The sequence below is a fragment of the Colletotrichum fioriniae genome, assembly GCF_027942845.1.
Source record: "Colletotrichum fioriniae strain IMI 355084 chromosome Unknown scaffold_14, whole genome shotgun sequence".
Taxonomy (NCBI): domain Eukaryota; kingdom Fungi; phylum Ascomycota; class Sordariomycetes; order Glomerellales; family Glomerellaceae; genus Colletotrichum; species Colletotrichum fioriniae.
Window position 1 is genome coordinate 704,905 of NW_027076850.1, and position 19,174 is coordinate 724,078.

General features: G+C 51.8%; 7 protein-coding genes across 7 annotated transcripts; 3 read left to right on the forward strand and 4 right to left on the reverse strand.

Moving 5' to 3' along the window:
• Positions 1 to 4,683: 4,683 nt before the first annotated feature.
• On the forward strand, positions 4,684 to 5,139 carry N0V96_010357 (uncharacterized protein; the record flags this gene model as incomplete). Its single annotated transcript, XM_065758911.1, has 2 exons — positions 4,684 to 4,692; positions 4,783 to 5,139. 2 exons carry the CDS (start codon positions 4,684 to 4,686, stop codon positions 5,137 to 5,139), a joined length of 366 nt encoding a protein of 121 aa, XP_065612434.1.
• A 670-nt stretch (positions 5,140 to 5,809) lies between these two features.
• On the forward strand, positions 5,810 to 6,379 carry N0V96_010358 (uncharacterized protein; the record flags this gene model as incomplete). The annotated part of the gene is made up of 1 exon (XM_053194712.2): positions 5,810 to 6,379. The coding sequence occupies one exon, from the start codon at positions 5,810 to 5,812 to the stop codon at positions 6,377 to 6,379; it is 570 nt and encodes a 189-aa protein (XP_053047881.2).
• A 363-nt stretch (positions 6,380 to 6,742) lies between these two features.
• Positions 6,743 to 9,092, reverse strand: N0V96_010359 (uncharacterized protein; the record flags this gene model as incomplete). Its single annotated transcript, XM_065758912.1, has 3 exons — positions 6,743 to 7,191; positions 7,249 to 7,399; positions 7,446 to 9,092. 3 exons carry the CDS (start codon positions 9,090 to 9,092, stop codon positions 6,743 to 6,745), a joined length of 2,247 nt encoding a protein of 748 aa, XP_065612435.1.
• A 2,837-nt stretch (positions 9,093 to 11,929) lies between these two features.
• On the forward strand, positions 11,930 to 12,637 carry N0V96_010360 (uncharacterized protein; the record flags this gene model as incomplete). The annotated part of the gene is made up of 2 exons (XM_065758913.1): positions 11,930 to 11,936; positions 11,979 to 12,637. 2 exons carry the CDS (start codon positions 11,930 to 11,932, stop codon positions 12,635 to 12,637), a joined length of 666 nt encoding a protein of 221 aa, XP_065612436.1.
• An 832-nt stretch (positions 12,638 to 13,469) lies between these two features.
• On the reverse strand, positions 13,470 to 14,534 carry N0V96_010361 (uncharacterized protein; the record flags this gene model as incomplete). Its single annotated transcript, XM_053194715.1, has 1 exon — positions 13,470 to 14,534. The coding sequence occupies one exon, from the start codon at positions 14,532 to 14,534 to the stop codon at positions 13,470 to 13,472; it is 1,065 nt and encodes a 354-aa protein (XP_053047884.1).
• Positions 14,535 to 16,144: 1,610 nt separating this feature from the next.
• N0V96_010362 (uncharacterized protein) lies at positions 16,145 to 17,051 on the reverse strand (the record flags this gene model as incomplete). Its single annotated transcript, XM_065758914.1, has 2 exons — positions 16,145 to 16,656; positions 17,045 to 17,051. 2 exons carry the CDS (start codon positions 17,049 to 17,051, stop codon positions 16,145 to 16,147), a joined length of 519 nt encoding a protein of 172 aa, XP_065612437.1.
• An 857-nt stretch (positions 17,052 to 17,908) lies between these two features.
• Positions 17,909 to 18,411, reverse strand: N0V96_010363 (uncharacterized protein; the record flags this gene model as incomplete). Its single annotated transcript, XM_053194717.1, has 2 exons — positions 17,909 to 17,961; positions 18,117 to 18,411. The coding sequence occupies 2 exons, from the start codon at positions 18,409 to 18,411 to the stop codon at positions 17,909 to 17,911; spliced, it is 348 nt and encodes a 115-aa protein (XP_053047886.1).
• Between the last annotated feature and the right edge of the window lie 763 nt (positions 18,412 to 19,174).

Here is a 19,174-nt window from a genome sequence, read left to right on the forward strand (position 1 = left end):
TGACGTGCAGGTGAAAGGTACCTAAACAACCCGTTCTAAGCGCCTGCGCCGCCCGTCAAGGGACAATTATCCTCATCCTCTCGCGTTCTCGTAGAGCGAAATTTCCCAGACAGCGAGGTAGTATCGCGGCTGCATGCATATTTGCCATCGCGTTGGCATCTCTCTCCCGAAATAAAGTGAGAATCTATCGGACGGCTGGCCAGATTTCGCAGCAGCAGCAGCATAAACGGACAATGCGGTGCAGTGACACGTAGGAGGGGGCCACGGAGAGGGGCGCCAGGACCCAAACAAGACCAAGACGAGTGCGATCGCCCGCCCCAGCCCATGCGCAAGACCCCTCCCTCACACGAAGCGCCGCCGAGCCACAGAGACGAAGAAAAAAAAAAAAAAAAAGAGAGAGCAGAATGAGGGGTATTCCATGCCATGCCCCTCCATGCTCTTTTGCGCTTGCGATAAGAGGAGCTGAACTCCGAGACAGAAAAAAATCCAGCGTCACGTGATGAAGCTCTTTCATCCTTCATGAATGTTGTTTAAACCAGCCCATATCCCACGCCAGTTTGGCCAGGTTGATGAGCATCTTCTTTACGGCGACTGCTGGCCATTTTTCAAATTTCCTAATCGGGAACAGAAACGACGGCAGTGGCGACAGACGACGTCGGAAACCGCCGGCCCCACCAGGCCGAAGAGCAAGTCACATGACATCCCTCAACGTCATCCGACGAAGACCCGCGAGGCAGGCGACAACGCAGCGCCAGCATGTCGCAAGGTGTTTTGCGGGTTTGGAGATTGCTCTAGTGCGAAAATTGCTTCTATTCCGCTTTCATTGGATTAACATGACAGGAATTGACTTGAGAAAATTTGGGACAAGTCGAAGGACCACAGTTTCGAAGCAGTCTACCCCAGGCCATGCCATTGGGCTCTAAGTCTATCGACAACTCCCTTTAGAGCTCTGCCGGACATGGAAGATTTCACGTATCACCGACGTTCGTCGATCTTCCGAATACGATGTTCTACCTCCGCCGCTCGTACGTCTTCTGAAACGAGAGCAAGTCTACAAAGGAACTTCCTACATCGACCGATTTCGAGATCCCCCGATTTGGTATATAACTATATCATGGGGTCTATACTGTTGAGGTGTCTAGATCCCCGCGTGTGTGGATATGTTACGTTTCTTGCGAGAAAGCCCTCCAGGCATGAAGTCATGTCGGAGGAGTTGGTATCCCATTTGAGGACATCTGCCCCTCGCTTTCACGCGCAAGTGCTGCCGTGGGCTATGCTTCCATACTCTTACGCATCCGCTTCGGCTGCGTAGCAAGATTAGCTTGGGATGAGGTCATGTCATTGAAATATTTTAGAGGAGAGCTGTGGTGTCGGAAGATCAGGGGATGGAGGATATATGTAAAAGATGGAGGTTTTTGGTTCATAGGATTGCAGTTCAAGGATAAAAGACTGATTCCTTTTTTTTTTTTGAATTTGTTCCTCTCCTCAGCACCGCAAGCCGGAATCATTTTGAGAGCTCCCAGGCATACTCTACCCCCCTACTCAGAGTCTTTGGCATGGCTCGTGTTTGGGCTGGAGACCATCTTGTAAGGACAGAGATTCCTGTGGGATAGCAACTGACCTCTTCCTCCGTCTTCTACCACAGCCCAGAAGCTATATGATACCGCGAGGACTTCAGCAAAACTACTAGCTTCTTTAGGCATCGACACGCAGTCTTCTTGTGGTCTCCAGTCTCTAGGGATTACATACACTACATTCAGGCGTGCTAAAGTAGCTAGTAGATATCAATTAGCCGGTACAACTGTTCCGACGCATCATATCCAGAGTATTTGACTGCCGATTCTATCTGAGGTCCAATCCATCAGCCTATCAACACCGTTGCTATTATATTGCTCCAATTAGTCTCATTCCCAGTCGGATCGGTATTCAGCTACCTAAGGTCTTGGCATCGGCCATTATCAATCGATTGAAGCGCGCTATCCAGGCTATCCAAACTGTCCTACAAGTACATGGTCATATACCATATCACAGCTTCATCAGAGAGAATCTTCCGCGGCCGACACTTGAACCTTCTCATGGAAGAGGCAGTCCGAAGTCACTGCTCTAGTCTCACTAAAGCCGTCCTTGATTCATTGGCGGGTACATGTCGTGTAGGCAAGTATGATGCTTCATGGGTTTTGTACATTGGTATCAGCTCCCCAGTCCAGTCTGCGTAGTCGTAAACGACTAGTGAATCTCGGTCTATCTTGAGATGTCCTGTCGTGAAGCGTCTTCTGATAGATGGTGCGATGTTGACGTTTAGCAAAGCCGTCAGATCCAGCAGGGCCTTTCAAGGGAAGTGTTTCGGAAAGAATGCTTGGATGGCTGCTGCCTCTGGTGTTCTAGCAGAAGCAAGAGGCAGGAGGTGGACGCAGATGCTTCCTCGCCTGTGCTTCTACTTCATCTTCGTCGTTCCTAACTAAGTAGTCATGTATCAAGAGTATTGGTAGGAAAGTGCGTCTTTGCTTAACGCCACTTCCTTGGCTGAACTTGAAAGGCCCTGCACAGAACTGCTGCCCATTCTCTCTCCAGTAAACCCATCTTCACGAACAACAACACATCCAACAACGGCACGTATTCTACCTGTAAACAACATCATCCTTGCCTACCCGCAACTTCCAATCCCCAAACAGACTTTACATCCAAACAGCTTGCATATGATCACTTCATACTGGAGGCTTTCCAGCAATTCGTCCCGGAACGCACCAATCAACACTTTATCTCACACAACGCAATGGGGTTCCCCTGGGGTATCGTTGTGGTCTTGAAGCGCGACTGGACTCCCATCAATCGGGTTCGCAAAAGGTACGACTTTGACGGCTCGGGTCGCCTTTTCTTTCCAGAACTCGTTGTTCTGCAAAAAGACACCATTGCCTGGCTTCCAAAACAAGAACCTTTCCGGAAAGCCGGCGACTATCGCGAATGGGTCTACATCGCACTCTATTACCCGTCTCTACCGGTTCTCTTGGATGCAAATGGAAGCGGGAGTATTCATTGGGACTCTTTGGATGACTACGAACACCCATATGATGAGCGCCTGGTGGAGATTCCGGTCTCTTATCTCAGCGCTGAAGTCTTTGTTCTTCGAGATTTCGTGCCTAGAGTGCCCGAATACGATGCTCTAGCCGCCCGGTACCCCCCTGGAGAAGTAGGCATCTTCTTGAAGGGCGATATGGTCACGCACGAGGACTTCTCCATGCACCCTCCCATGATTCTCAGAGTCTGTGGCGCAGGCTGGACTGTCGATAGACAGAGAAGACACTATCTTATTCCTTTTAGCCTTGTGAGGTATGGGCTTCCGCCCGGACTGAAGAATCCAACCTTTGGCCCAAAGCTTTGATGTCACCCCGGAACATTTGGAACTGGTGATGGCATCGATTTGCGTCTGTCTTGGTAAGCTGCTCTCTCGGGCTGATGAATCAGAGCAGCAAGCTAACGGCGATAGAGCCGGCAATGACTGTATGTTCTATGGGATGTTCGAGGAGCAGGAGAGGCGAAGTTGGAACAAAGAACATTCGCAGGCCAGGCAGGGAATTGCTCTTGCACTTTCTGGAGCAGGATGAATCAATGTGGTCCCAGGCTTCAAGGGCCCTCCATACCGTAGTACTAGTTTGAGGTATAGATGCGATTGCCAAGAACTTACGACCAGTGAACCTGCACTTCTCTGCAAGACGTGATTGTGTCTTGCTGTATAATTCTCGGCTGTCGATATCAAGGGCGTTTGCAATATGCCAGAGGCCTGCCTAAAGTGTCTCTGTTTTGCAGGACGCGGCAGCTTTTCTCTACTCTTCTGCAGTTGGCGGTCAAAGGTGACAGCAGTGAGCAGCTTTGATTACGCTCACATCGAAGTAATTCGAACCTCACTCGGGATCTTTGATGCCTCATAGACCGACCTCTGACCTCAAGGCACCACCGGACCTTCCACACGTGACATCTCACCTTCACCACCTTGAATGGAATACACACAGGAGGAAGCCTTCATACCCCCCTCAAACCCATTCCCGTCACCAGCCAGCAGGCGCCCGTCTAGGCCGACGGGTCAGGTCAAACTGGCTGGGTGGTGGAGTGGTTTAAGGTCGACAATCAATTATACGCCAACCAGCCTACTCGACGACAGGCTCAGCGAGTACCCGAGTTCGAATCCCAGCATGAGCACCAAGAGATGTAGCCACACCGGTGGTAAACTCTTTTTTTTGTAGCCTTTGATGATTTGTTTTTGTTTGCACTTGATGAATCAGCTTTATTTCACTTGTCAAGACACTCAAGACAATGCAAGTGAGACTGCTTCTCCTCCATATCGAACTGGCTGTAAAGTAATCGAAGAGCTCCTCCCATAAGTAATAGACTAAAGCTCCCCAAAGTCAGATCTCGTTCTCATCTCACACACATCTCTCATCCAGTGACACTATCATCCATTCATAAACGCTCTCCTCTCACAATGACTTCAACGCGTTGAAGATGTCGTCCCCCTCCGACCAGCCTCCTCCCGAATCAACCCCTATCGAGAAACACCCCGGAAGCACCTTGGACATCGCTCCTCGAGTAGCCGTACAGATCAAGGAAGAATGGACCGGATTCAATGCCAGGTTCGCTTTCCTCGTCCACCCGACCACAAAGCCCTTTCGTCGCCCTGCCGCAGGCAACATGGCCCTTGTCGCCCTGAACTAGAAGCTGCAAGGCCCATTTGACAACCCCCTCGTCACCTTCAAGCCTATTCAGCAGACTGAGACCAGCGTCGCCTAGATACTCCCTGGGGTGGACGCGGGGGTCGGCGTTCCGGCCCGGTTCCTCCGTATCAGTATTCGAATTATCAAGGATTATGGACCCGGTGATCCGGAGTTTGACAACATGACGCCCGAGGGCAGCACAAAGACTAGCACCAATGCCCCTCAGGCCGAGAAGGAGTCCTTCAAGGCCGGCGATATGGCTGTTTGCGACCACTTTGTCATCGACGTGCCCGATATCATCATGGTTAAGAAGATTCACTTCCGCACTGGCAAGCATTCGGGCTATACGGCTTCTAGTGTCAAGCAAGCTATTCCTCGCGAATTTGTCGAGTATGGCTTGCAGATGGCCGGTCCTGTTACTATCAAGGACTAGCATAGTGCTTGGTTGTACGTCAGTATTCATATTCTAGGTAAGAAATGTTGATTCTTGGACACGAATGGAACTCCGTTATAACCTGTGCTGCTAGACGCGTACTATCCCTTAATTTGCAATCCGAGACTCGACAAAAGCCACGACCGGGCGAGGAAGCTGCGCTGGAGTCGGGGTGACCACAAACCTTTCGGGGTAACCAAGAAGCATGCAAGTGGAGGATACGGATGGTCAGTGAGATAGATGTCCTTCACTCAGAATTTCCTGCCGAATACTACACCGATGCATCTCTGAAATATGCATCGTGATGTGGTCTCCATCAGCTCCGTCATTCTAATGACTTTACTTCTTCACTTCTAACCTTCGCCGCGCAATCTATTGAACCACACTTCGGTATTATTAGTGCCTCAACAGGATCTCAAGCTCCTTCCTTCACATTCCTCTTACCGGGCAGTATAAAAGGACATCTCTTTTCCAAACTGTCAACTCTCTAATTCTCCCACCCACTTCTCTCATCGCACAGAATTCTCTTGCCGAAAATAACAACTGCGAAACAAGCAGTCTGCCTTCCCCAGCATTTTCGAAGAGGCAAGTTTGCAGCGTTATTATTCCGTCACCACAGCCTAACCAGTCTGCAGCCGCACCAGACCGAAGCTGAACATTGACGATCATCATGGCTACCGAGAGAACCGTTGCCGTCCAGCTGACGGAAGACTGGACACTGGAAAAAGCATACCTCGCCTTCCTCTTCCATCCGAGCACTCATCCATTTCGAGAAGTCAAGAAGAACACCAAGGCTTGGCTTCATATTAGCCAGAAGATCGATGGGCATGATGGCAATGAGTGGGCTATCATCACACCCCTCAAAACGACATCGGAAGGACTCGTCGAGATGTTTCCTGGCGATCATTCCAGGGTCGAGATTCCGTACCAGCTTCTTCGAGCCGGACTCCGCGTCATTAAAGATTGGGGAACCAAAGATATCGAATTCTTCCGGGTAGCACAGGAGTTCACCACAACGTACTTTAAACAAAATGACATGCTCATATGCGACGAACTGGGCGCCACTCTGCCGGATTTAATCACGGTCAAACTAGCCACTTTCAGTGCTCAACATGGCTTCAAAGCAGCATCATCCACTTACACTATCCACAGCAGCTACGTGGACTACGGCTATGAGAAGGCCGATAATTGCGTCAACAACCGTCATGTTGTGAAGCGAAGAGCGAGTCGGATGAACTAGAGCCTGCTACAAGCTGCACACTGAGCATGGGCCCTCTCGTGGAGACCTGTCCTGCTGACGAATTCATTTTTCCGGGCTGGTTTATTCGACTGCATACCGGAGGTTTCCGCTCTCGCGTCTGGGCTGATTTTGGTTGCCAGAGAGTTGAGGCAGCATCGAGGTTTTCCCAGCAGCAGCTATCAACAGGCGAAGCAGGCCAATTGACAAGGGTCGAAGGTCAGGACAGGCGATCAAGATGAAAAAGCAACCTTGGGGGTTTCAGTCTATAGAAAATACAGAGAATCGCCAGGAGTATCAAAAGAAAACCAAAATATGCCTCCCACCCATGAACGCCAAATCATGTACCCAATTCTACACAGGAAATCATTCCGATCCCTCCTTCTCTTCCGATTCCTTATCCCCCTTTGATCCCTTGATCTTGTCCCAAACCTTTCCAAACTTATCCTTGAGCCAATCCCAAACTCCAATCATGGCTTCCTTGCCCTTCTGCATGGCGTCTTCATCGGCTCCCTCGCTCTCTTCATCATCTCCTTTCTCGTCATCGTTCGACGCCGGCGCGGAAGGCGTCGGCTGGGGAACGGGATCCACCTGTATGGACTTATCAGGGGTAGCCGACTGTCCCGCTGGTGGTGTGCTGGCAGGAGCGGGGACCTGGGTTGTGGTGTACGGAGGCACAGGGTCCTCGGGCTCTGGGGGCGTGTCCTCGGACTTGTGAGTGCCCATAGTGGTGAGCGGTAGGCGCAGAGTGCCGTTGTTGGGCTCTGGGATGAGACCGACGGAATCGCACAGGATGTTGTACACGTTGATGTTTTCTACTGACGTTAGTCCCGGACTCATAGTATGACATGACACTCGCGGAGCACACTTACGGAAGTTATCGATCTGGCTGTTTGGCGGATGAGGGAAAGCCGGTCCGCGGGCGATGAAGATGGCGCGCATGAGGGGATGCTCGTGATCGTACCCATGCAATCCGCGGGGGTTATAGACCGTGCCATCCTTCAGCGCCTTCTCCACATCCATCTCTTCCTTCGTGACGATGGCCCATCCAGCCTTGGGCACGATCCACAGGGGGTGCAATACGCTTATTCTTGGAAAAGTGGTAGCGCTCGGGCATGTTGACGTCGCGGAGGTAGACCTCAAAGTTGGGGTTCGTCTTCGACTTCTCAACCAAGCCGTCGTACAGCCCCTGAAGGTCGTCTGGGTTCTTCGGCCGGAGACCGTACAGCGGCCAGCCGTCGGTGTGTTCAATCTTGGAGGTGTCGACAAGATCCTCAAGCTGTAGCAGGCGCGCCGTATCTGTTGTGGCCATGCCGTGATCAGATACGACGATGACATTGACAATGTTGGTCAAATTGCGCTGCTCGAGAGCCAGGAAGAGCTGGTCCATCATAGCGTCGGCCGACTCAATGGAGACCCGGATCTCCGTGCTGTTCGGCCCGTATCTATGGCCATCCGCGTCGACGTTGGGGACATAGGCAGCGATGAGCTGTGGCCGCATGTCTTCCACCCTGGCTGTCTTGTCTTCCATGCCCGGCTTGTCAAGAAACTCGAGGATCCTGCTGACCTTGTTGTCGAGTACTTCTTTCCCGTTGAACTTGTCGAGGAACGTTGGCTCAACACCGAGGATGTGCGCTTCACTTCCGGGCCACATGTGGATCGCAGAACGGATACCCTGTCTCTCGGCTGTCACCCAGAACGGCTCTCCACTCCACCACTTCGCATCGAGACTGCGCGCCGGATCGGTGTAGTAGAACTCGGCCTGCATGTCCGGATCCCAGAACGTGTTTCCAACGATACCGTGGCTCTCGGGATGAAGACCAGTCGCCAGTGTGTAGTGATTCGGGAACGTGACTGACGGGAAGGCCGGAAGCATGTATTTCGGTGAGACACCCTCCTTCACAAAAGCGTTCAGCCTCGGCGTAATCCCGCGCTGCAAAAAGTCGGCGCGGAAACCATCGAGACTGATAATGATCGTCGTCGGCGCGAAGAGCGCCGTGCCATTGCTGACGAACTCGGCCTTGTGTGCCGACCTACTGCCGATTGACAACTTCCACGCCACCAGAAAGAGGATCGCGAAACCGACAGCAATCATACTGTGTATGACTAGCCAACGGCGCCAGGTCCTCCTCTTGTCGCTCTTCGCATTGGTCACAATCTTGAGTCTCTGTCGATCGAGTTCGTCGCTATCGTCCCTTTCGCTGCTTTCACCAGTCGAGCTTCCCTCCTTCATGGCCCCTTCTTCCATCTCGTACATCAGCTCGCCGTCCTCGCCGTGGGTCGCCTTCTCCAGCAGCCGGTCCTTTTTCTGTTTCCTCCTCATACGTCGCTGTTGGCGTCTGTCCTTTTCGTCGAGTAGATTCTCGGATGAGCCGTCTCGGGATCCGGGCCGTTGGCCGTCTGGGCCTCGGCCAAATAACTTCAGTGGGTTCGGGACGGCGAGGCCAGATCCTCGGCGTTGTAGCTCCTTTTTCTTGCGAGTCTCCTCGACGAGGTTTTCGATCTCCTCTTCTTCCATGAAAACTAGGCTGTCGGCGGCGCGCAGCTCGCGGCTGTTCCGCGCACGCAATTGCAACTGGTCATCGTCACTGTCGCTGTCCTGGTCGCTTCGCGTGCTGTGGATGGATGAGGCGTCGTCGTCGTACGTATCGGGGGCAAGAAGACTCGTGTTGTCGCGGTCCGCCCGGGACCTTGCGCTGGGACGGCGTATCGACATGGTTTGACTGGAGGTGCCGGAGGGCAAAGGGCGAGATATAGGTCGTTCCTAGGTCATAGACCGTGATGTTTGTGAGACGTAGCCTCTTTTTTTGCTTGAAGTAAACGTCGAGTCGAACAATTCTTTCCCTTAATTTCTCTGGATCCCAAAATCGCAACCGGGACTCGAACCCCTGTGACGGACCACCTTGATGGCAACCTTACCTTATCGCTGCGATAAAGTCACGTGGTGCTCCGCTTTGCTGCATCCCCCCGTATTCAGGGTCCATCTCTCGGCCTGTCACTGGCCCATCAGTCTGGAAACGGGGCCGGGCACGGCGTGGCTCCGGTCCGCATGACCCACTTGGTGCACAGGCTAAAATAAGCTCTATTCTCGGGATTCCTCCTCGGACTCGGGGCCAGTTTTCGATCGTTACCTCCTTCTATGACTTCTGTCCATTTGCCTCGCTTACCTGAGCGGGCTTGTCGACATAGAGAGCATTGCCTGTTGTTGAGTAAGATCTCTGCGCGTAGCATCAATGGCGTAACTTTGTGTCCAAAGTGCTTCATTATTTGAGTTGGCCAATGCCCTTTCGGGATTGTTGGTTTGAGTCTTGTCATCGCCTTCCAGGCCTCCCTGCTGGCACATCTATGCTTTAAGAATGCTGACACCAGTCCAACAGCGGAATTCGCTTTATTCATGGGTTTGTTTCGGTTGGTATGTGCGCTAGTCAATCTTGTACATTCAATAAATCAGGTAGAAGTCGTGTGGCTAGAGAGCTGAGCAAGTGGGTTACACAGTATATTACCGCTTAATACCTTATCTCTCTTTCTACCGTGCCTAATACTGCTACTGATACCATCACTATTATGACTTTATGTATTCTCCATATTTCTTGAGGAGTACGCTTCGAAAAGCTTAGTACGATGATCGTTGCTATGGTACTAGTTTTGAGGATGCTGGCGGCGAAGTGCTGCCTTGACCGACATCGTATTCTGTCACCCACTTGCTGAGCTAACCTATACTCGGCAATATCTGCATCCTTGCGTGTCGTGTTAACAGTGGCCCTTTGCATCACACTCTTCACACTTGGCTTGTATCCTAGGTTACAAATGCGTTACAGTAGAGGCATTGGAGCTCGTCTCCAAGATCCTTTGTGAACGATGGTAACTGTAACACCATCAGTCCTTAGCTGGGCGTATGGCCTCAGCTTGAGTCCCATATTGCGTCTAGACCGCTGATAGTCCATGGTCAGAGGCCTCAATAGTTGAAGAGTACCAGTTTAGCACGAAAAGGCATGTTTCCTGTTTGTGACACAAGCCGGCGCCACCATGGAAAGCGCGGAAGCTGCGCTCACACTGATTGGCGGCCTCGGGCAAACAAGCAATATTGCATACGCTCACTTTCTCCTTTCTGTCTCACACCCCTCGTTGTGTGATGCCCCAGGTTCTGCAGAGGGAGATATCTGCAGTCGGAGGGCTCTGCCAAGGTCTCCGAGATGCCCCCTGAACAGTCATGTGGGTACTCTGCTATTGAACCTGGTGTAAAGGAGATTGAGGTTTCATCGTATCGAGTCTCTCGCCGATGATCTTCAAAAGAAACAAAACTCTGGATGGAATTTCAGCTATTGAATACGAGATGGATAAGCAGTGAAGGCACCAAATTCACAGTACGCCGCTAATCTGTCATCCTCTTGAAAAGCTTTCGCTATATTTGTAGACTGGTTCTCAAGCCTCGCCGACATGCTCCAGAACCATGCACCGACTTCCCTTCTTGAACACCAGCGTTGTGTTTCGGACGCCGTCTTGGAGTCGTGACGATGGAAGCCCGAAGAGTGCATCTAGTCCGATCATAGGCTGGAAACCCCAGAACGAGGTCTTTCGGCGATTCTCTGATGACGCGACAGAAGACGAGAGAGTAGTTGATCGCATGACATTCGAGTAAGTTTGCTCCGAGGAAACGGCTATCTGATGGAGACTCGGGCTCTTCGGGCAGAAGAACTGCATTGTTGTCGGCGGTCTCGTAAGGAGTACTGGCTGAGAGACATCACAGAAAAGCCGAGGTAGCATACAGAAACGCTATACATTCACTTCACTCTCATCTCAATAAGGACAAAGTTGCCGCAGTTCTATCAAAAAGCACCATTGGGAAGCAGAGTGACCCCAAAGCAGATCTTCATCGGATTGCTTGGGATATACAACGGACTAAAAAGGCGAAGCTAGGGGAGGGAAAGACGAAGAAACTTATCGAGTGCTTGGATCATTACCAGGGAGTCTTTGATATTCTGTCACAAGCAGAGTTCTCAGGCCTACCGTTGATCTGGGGCGGTCTGAAGTTTGTACTCCTGGTAGGCATTCAAGACTCATCAGATGACAATCTATTCACCGGATGATAGGTGACGAAGAACAACTCGAGCGTTCTCTCTAAAGTCATCGATGTGATGATTGACATTGGGCGGGACCTGGAAAGGATACGAGGGTACATTGCGCTGTATCCGACTCCCCGAATGCTCGAGTTCTCGTCCGAACTATATGCGGCGATCGTTGAGTTTCTGGAAAAGGTCATAAGAGATGCGAAGAATGCAGAGAAGAATATTTTAAGTATATTGTTAAGCTAGTACTATAGATGACTTTCCGTCTACTAACCAAAGTACAGAGCGCGTGATGGCGACCTTTCTACAGCCCTTTGAGGTCAGATATGGAGAACTAGTGGCAAAGATGAAAAAGACACAACGAGACATTCGCGAGGACGCAGAGCTATGTTTCCATGTCAGGCAGGCAATGGTAAACCACGCCAGAGACAGATACCGGAATGTACTGCCGCTTCAAAGGCATACGATGCACCAGGCTTTCAAATGTATGCAAGGTGACGTTGTGGGAACGAAGATATCCTGCTGATTTGTTCTAGCCGTCGCCGAAAACCCTAAAGCCGACCTTTTCAGAGCGATACGGAAGAACTTATTCAAGAGTTTCGAAGTCCAGGCCGGATTCCACCAGGAGCTGCAAGCCACATACGAGGTCACCACGTCGAAAGCGTGGATCGAATGGTTCAGCATGGAGCAGAAATACGTTCCCTCGGGATACTCCCACGAGACAAAAGTTATACAGGCAGAGTGCGACGCCCCGGACCCGCAGCACGCCTTGGTCTGGAAGAAGCAACAGCGCAAGTTTGCGTCACATGTCCCGTCGGCGTACTTAATCTGGACACGTTCGATGACAGCACAGTCAGCGATAGCGTCACTCGTGGACCAGATACTAGTCCAGAAGACAGAGGTCATGATTGATGCCGGGATTGACTTAGAGCAGTTCAAGGAGGCCAACAACAATGTGGTGTCTCTCTGGAAGTTCTTTCTCTACCTTACGACGGTTCTCGGAGGTTGCATGATCTACATCACTATCGGATCCGTCGGTGAGCAGGAGTTTGCCATTGTCGGTAAATTTATACGCATGGCGAAGAGTTGGAAGGGGTCGCCTGTCAACGTGACGCTCATTCATCCGTTCAACGACAACTTTGCAAGAATGGATGATGTCGTGAATCGCGATGATAAGTTCGATGTTCACCCATGACTTACGACGACGGACGCGATGCACCACGTGCTGATGCTAGAAATCAACGCTGAGCGGACGATCTCGGACACAATCAGGAACCTTTTGTGGAAGACGGTCTGGCGGGAAGTACGATACGCTGTCATTGGCATTGCCCTCACGCAAGTCATAAATAAGATACTCGTCGCAGCGAAAGGAGCCGCCCGAGAAGCACCGGTCAGAAATCAGTCATCTTTTTCAGAAACTGATATCAGACGGTGGGTTGCTGCGGTCGGAAAGTGGACAGCGGCCACCTGGTCGATGAACAGCATGCGAGAGCAGATCCAGCGGCACATTGACATTGTCGACATTCATCTCCCCCTCGACAGGAAGAAGCGGCTAGAGGGCAAGTTGGCGTTGCTAGTCTTTGAGAAAGACGAGGAGCTTGGCTCGCAACTAACATTTGCGCAGCGGGAGGCTGTATGGGTCGACGTGCAAGAAGCAATTAAGCCAGGGACGGCAGAGATGTTTTGTGGCGAGATAGAGGAGCTCGTAGCTGCGATGCTCGGAGATTATCGCGATGAGGGGCCAGATGGAGAGGGAAATTTGAAAAGCTTGTCTTTCCCTCTTGTTGATGCGTATTTTGGTAAGGGAGGGCGATGGAAGAATTCGTTCTCAGAGAATCAGGACTTGGTTGCTGATGGGATGACGGATGCCATTGAGATCGGATTTGTGGGTTTGATCAAAGCGTTGGCTTTGCAAGAGATGGAAGAATAGAATGGTTTCTGTGTTGATATCCGAAATTCTTGAGTATTTATGGAGAAACCGTAACTTAATGAGCTCATCAAGAATACGCTCTTCCATACTTAGCCATCTAGCACCACGCATAGTACTCATTATCCTCCCACACGACCTCTCCTTCACCCTTCCACCGCAGACTGGGGATGCTGCCATCAAGCCTCTCGTCAAAGACGACCCGCACGGCGCCCTCCGTCCTGTCACTCACCCTCTTCGCCGAAGCCGAGACGCCCTCATCAGGGTTCCAGACCAGCACCTTGGCGAGCCCCCATTCGGCGGCCTCAATCACCGCGGCCTGCAGCAGCGCAGTCACGTCCGCCTCCGGGTCGCCAGCCACGCGGAGGACCTTGAGCTTCTTCTCGCGGAAGTCGTGGTCCCAGTACACCCACGCCTTGCCGTCAACGGTAGCCGCCCCGCGGTGCGTCACCTCGCGGCCGGCGAGCTGCTTGGCCATGAAGCCGTCCCGAGTAAAGTGCCAAAGCATCTGGTCGGCCGAGGGAGCGAAGGCGACGTGCGTCTTTCCGTCCTGGGGCAGGTTCGCGAGCTTCTTCTTCAAGAGCTCGACGTCCTTTTCGCAGTAGGCGGGGACATCGCTTTCCTCCAGGTATTGTACACCGTCTGGCTTGCGCAGGGCTGAAGCGTCGTCCGGGATGAGGGAGACTTGGAGGGACGGGTAGACGGCCCAGCCGAGGCGGGCGTAGTATGTGAGGCCAATGTCGCTGTAGAGCGCGCTTGCCTTGGAGTCGGCGTCCATGGCTTCCTTTAGGCTGTTCAGTAGCCGCGTTGCCATGCCGTGGCTGCGGTAGGCCGGGTTAGTGTAAACGGAGGCGATGGCGTAGGCCTTTTCCTCGCGGGGTGTTAAAGAGGAGGCATCGCGGACGAGGAGGGTCTTGGCGGTTGCTTCGCAGGATGAGATGATGTGCTCTGGGTCGGCCGGGTTGAAGAGGACATAGTAGTTGCACTGAGATGAAAGGGCCGTCTTGGACAGTGCGACTTCGCGGGCCATGTAGTTCTCAAGGGACATTGGAGGGGCCCATGAGACGCCGTTGAGGCGCCATGCGGCCTCACGCTGGGCGGGTGTCGAGGAAGCGAACTTGATTTCCTTCTCGGACCCGTGTTGGGTCACAACGAGGTCAGCCATGTCAGACTGCGCGGGTGAAAGTGATAGAGTGACGATGAAGGATGAGTTTGTAGGTGAAATGTAGGCTGCTCCTCAGGCGGGTGAGATGAGATGGCAGTGGTGAGTAACTCAGTGACCTGCGTTTCAGCTAGGACACCAACACTCAGACCCTCTGAAAATGACCGAGAATTTGACTTTTGAATCCTTATGAGAAATGAGAAAACTGGCTATCTGAGGTATTAGATGCAAGTGAAGCTGAAAAAGACTCGACTTGACGTGGGGGGGCCTCAAAGCAGATTCGCGGGGCTGAGTGGGACATCCTACAGCGGGGTTAACAAGTCCCCAGGTCTTGTTAGAGCCACGCCCTTGCCTGCACTGGCGATCCCGCCACCACTGCGGGAAATCCTCGTCACAACTGTCACAACCCGCCAAAAGGCGTACATGTCAGTTTGGCTTGTTTGCTTCTCGTTCATTTGAATTAAATGATGGCATGGCTTGAGTACAACAATAGCTACAGTGTAATCTCCGAGGTTCAAAACGTATCCAAGGCATGTGGAGCAACTACACTATGACACAAAAAACCTATGTGCAATCATCGACTGAAGCCGATTTTCTGTAAGGTCTGCTCATATGAGCTCTTCAATCTTCAGTGATATTTTGCCCCTACAGACAGAGGTATAGTATCGTGAGTATCTTGTTGTTACAGAAAGGGGGTTCAATCTCTCCAAGTGGTACGCTCTTAAAGTCCACCACTTGGAGACATAGTTCCGCTGGCCAGACACAAGCCCGGTCCAGATCAAGGCCCCGAGACGTTCGTGTTGTTTAAGTGGATGTCGCCAACAGTTCATCCATTCGTACCCAAAGACAGCGGAGATGGTCTTGGATAGGAACCGCATCATTTGTCAAAAGGCAAAAGAAGATGAAAAAAAAGACATGGTTCTGAAGCGATTGTGAATTTGAGGCTACCTCCGATGTCGCTCCGGCACGCGGATCTAGGCCGGAGCCGGAGTGGGGCTACATGGCATAGCGGACCAAGGCTCACGTTACCGAACTTAGATGTACCCTTGATTAAAGAGTAATATGTGAAGAACAAACAGAAGCGCAGCGTGTGACCGAAGTCGATATGAATAGCCTCATGTCAGACTATGTCTAGTTCTCAGTTTTGGACAATGCTTGGATTCGTGTACTTCCTAGCAAGGCTTGTTCAAGAAAGAGAGACCCCTAGGCCATCATCATTATAGCCCTTTCCGCACACTTGATTTCCATACCGTTTGTCGAAACTGATCCCCCAGACTTCAGATGTTGGCCGCACTGTCACACACCTTTGTGAGGCTCGGAAGAACTACGCATTCCCGAATCTTGAATGGACAATCATGTCCTTATTAGGTGTCGTTCGATAAGGGACTTGCGATTCCGCGGGAAGGTCTCTGGTCTTGGGGTCGCGGAAACTGTACCAAGATTGACGCATGAAAAGGCTGCGACACAGTATGTTAGCCAAATATTGAGGGCATAGAGATGTTGCTTGTTTCCACTTACGCTTGGCCTGGGGTGAAAGATAAGTTCTTGTCACTGCATTTGCCATCAGCATCACCGTTTCATCACGTACGTAGCTCCCACAGCAAAGGTCCAACTTACCACGCCGAGTACGCCATATAATTCCAGACCAGATCTTCGCCCGGGAAATCGGGACACGTGTCCTTGGCCTTACACGCGTAGTTCTCGTGCCGCGACTGCGGCGTATCCGGGATGTAGTCGCCGTTGGGGACCTTGCAGGAGCCCTGGAACGGGTGGTAGAGCCCCAACCAGTGTCCCGTTTCGTGGATCACAGCCTTTGCGAACAGAGTGCCATCAAGAGCGCTGTGGCCGATGACAACGGCGTCCCCGTCGAACCACGTCCCTGTCGCTCCCACGATACTGAAAGGGTTTGTCAATAAGTCGGGAAAGGCGGCGTATCCGAGGAGGCCCGTATCCAATTTCGGCACAATGTACAGATTCAACGTCTCGGGTCCGCCGATGCGAAGCGCTCTCTGCATTTCCCGGGTCTTGCCATGTCGGTGCTCCATGTAGTTCATGTTGGCGTATGTGTCGTTGGCGACCTCGTATGTCTCAATGGGGCCGAAGGTGATGCCGTGCTTGGCGTAGCCTTCGTTGAGGGTGGTTCCAATGTAACGGATTTCGGTTTTCTATGTAAGTATCCCGAGTCAGTGCATGTGACCTGAAGCTGTTGTTTTTCAGATGAGCAAGTGGCAGGATTCTTACGTATTTGACCGAGTTTCGCTGTTCTTCCGTTCCGACCAGGAAGACATTAACAGGTATGTGAATCGAAGCTTGTTCTGTGTCAAACGAGCGCTTAGAGAGTGCCTCAAGAGCGGCCAAGCCGTCCTCTCTTCCTAACGCATGAACCTTCTCATCCTGGCCGCACCAGTTGAGGGGGTCCCTTGTAGTATCCAGAGAAGAACGTTGAGATGCTTGGGCAAGTGCGACGCTGAATAGCGACGCCATGCCCAGGATAGGTAGCAAGATGGCCTGACAGATCATGATGGACGTGGGCCAAAGTCTTGGGCGACTGATCAGACACTCAAGCGGTTGTTGAAGAGGTTGACACGCGATGTGCCCAAGGCACTGAGTAAATGACACCCAGGACTGTGTGCTGCAACTCAAAAGATTTCACGTTTTGTAACCCTCATAGGGTTTGAATGAATAAATGTAAGAGATTTCTCCGCTTTCTGTTTTCTGATTTTGCAGAAGTCTAAACTACCATGGAAAACAAGCTGCAGTCGTAGAGGTTGCGAGGCGTTATGTGAAAACTCTGGCCTTAGAGGCTCAAGCCAAACCAACCCTTGTGGTCTTTCCGACTCAAAAAGCTTGTTGCAGGCCGAATTTCATCTCCAAGTGTCATATTATCCATCAAGAGCCGCAGTGTTCGCGTACGCTCAGCTCAACCCTGTCCTCCGCGTCCTCGAAAGTTTATGGGACAGAATGAGGCAATTCCAAACCGACTCGCCCCCAAGCCAACGTGTACTCTCCCAACTGCAAAGGATTGGATCTCCGGTTATAATTAAAAGAGTGTAAGTGTTTGAACGAGTACTAAGTCGCGGTGCAGGATCGATGCATTGTCGTACTATTGGCCAAATGAACCTGGTAACTGCGCAAGTGCGGTTGGTCATCTGATGGAAACCAGGCTTGGCAAGAACGTGTATACATCCGGTCCGATGTAAGACTGCAGCCATGCGCCCGTTATGGGTATAAGTGCTCAAGTGATTCGCAGTAGTCGCCGTATTAGGGTAGAAGGATCAGCAGGAGGCTGACGCCAGCCCAGGGCTCCGAAGTCCAATGTGATGTAGTAGAGCTCTAATTGTTTGATCAATTGAGTCTTTTGTATCTGCAAACACAACTCAAGCCTTCTTCAAAAGACGCTTGAGTAGATTCTTGCTCGATGATGATGAACCTGTAGAAGCCCACGTTAGAAAACTAAGTCCTAGAGAGAGTTATGGAGGCCAGGCGTTCGCGATCAAAATAGCCGGCAGACCATACGAGCCCGATGGTAATGAGATAGGGGGAGGGCTCGAGGGAGGATAGACGGCAATAAGTGAGACGACTTACCAGAGATGTCGCCATTGGCTTCGTTCTTCTCCTTGGACATCACAGGAACGCCGTCCTTGTCAACAAGGGTTGACTCTGAGGACATGGCGCCGACAGTTGCTCGCGGTGCCGGAGCAGGCTGGCGAGGCCTACGAGGCATGGCAGAAGCCTGCATGTGAGGGATCACAAAAGCTGATTCGTAGAAGGAGCCAGACATCGTGTCGTTGTTGTTGTTCTTGTTGTTGCTTGTCTTGCTGTTGTCTGTCTTGTCCCTGAGGATGGCCTTGAGGTATTGCTGAGATTCGATGGAACTCATGTGGAAGAAGGGGAGTAGTAGTAGTAGAATGGAGAGGTAGTTGACTTGATGGTTCTTTGAGGTATCGTCAATGGATTTGTAATTTAGTCAATGTCGTGCTTGATGTGCTTGCTAATCCAAGACCCCGGGAAGGAGGTCGTGGGCCACGTCTTTTATACATCACGAGCCTGATGTTTGATTTCCAATGCAAACGCGGCTTCGGCAAGGCCAGTCCCCATTTGACTCACTCAATGGCACGAATGCACGTCCAATGTACATGGCATCATGTCAAAGGGCGCGGTTGTGAGTCGTAGGCCAAAAAAGTTCACATTGGTCCAAGTCTTGTCAGTGCTAGTGTCTGTTTTCGACGGGGGGTAAGACGGGGGGATCGCTGCCGAAGTGGAGGTGCCCGCCGGCTCTCCGACCTAGGAGGGAGATTCCTAAAACCAATCACGCTTCGTTCCCAATCCTCGGGGCTGAAAGGTGCATCGTTCGGTTGGTGAAGCCCTTGGCGAAGAGGCTTGCACGGCCAGTCGTTTTGGGCTAGACCTGCACGACCAGTCACTCTCAACTTCAGGTTTGATCGTTGTTCGGTCAGTCGAGTCGGGCTAGAGGGTGGAGGTCTTGGAGGAGTCAAAAGATGAGAATTTAGTAATCGCGCGACGGCTTGAGAAGGTGGGGACCAACGGGCTGACACGATCCACTTCCGAAGCCGACTCCAACCGCCCGTGCCTCCGAAGCCGAAGCCGAGACCTCACATCACCAACTTCACGCGGTCAACAGT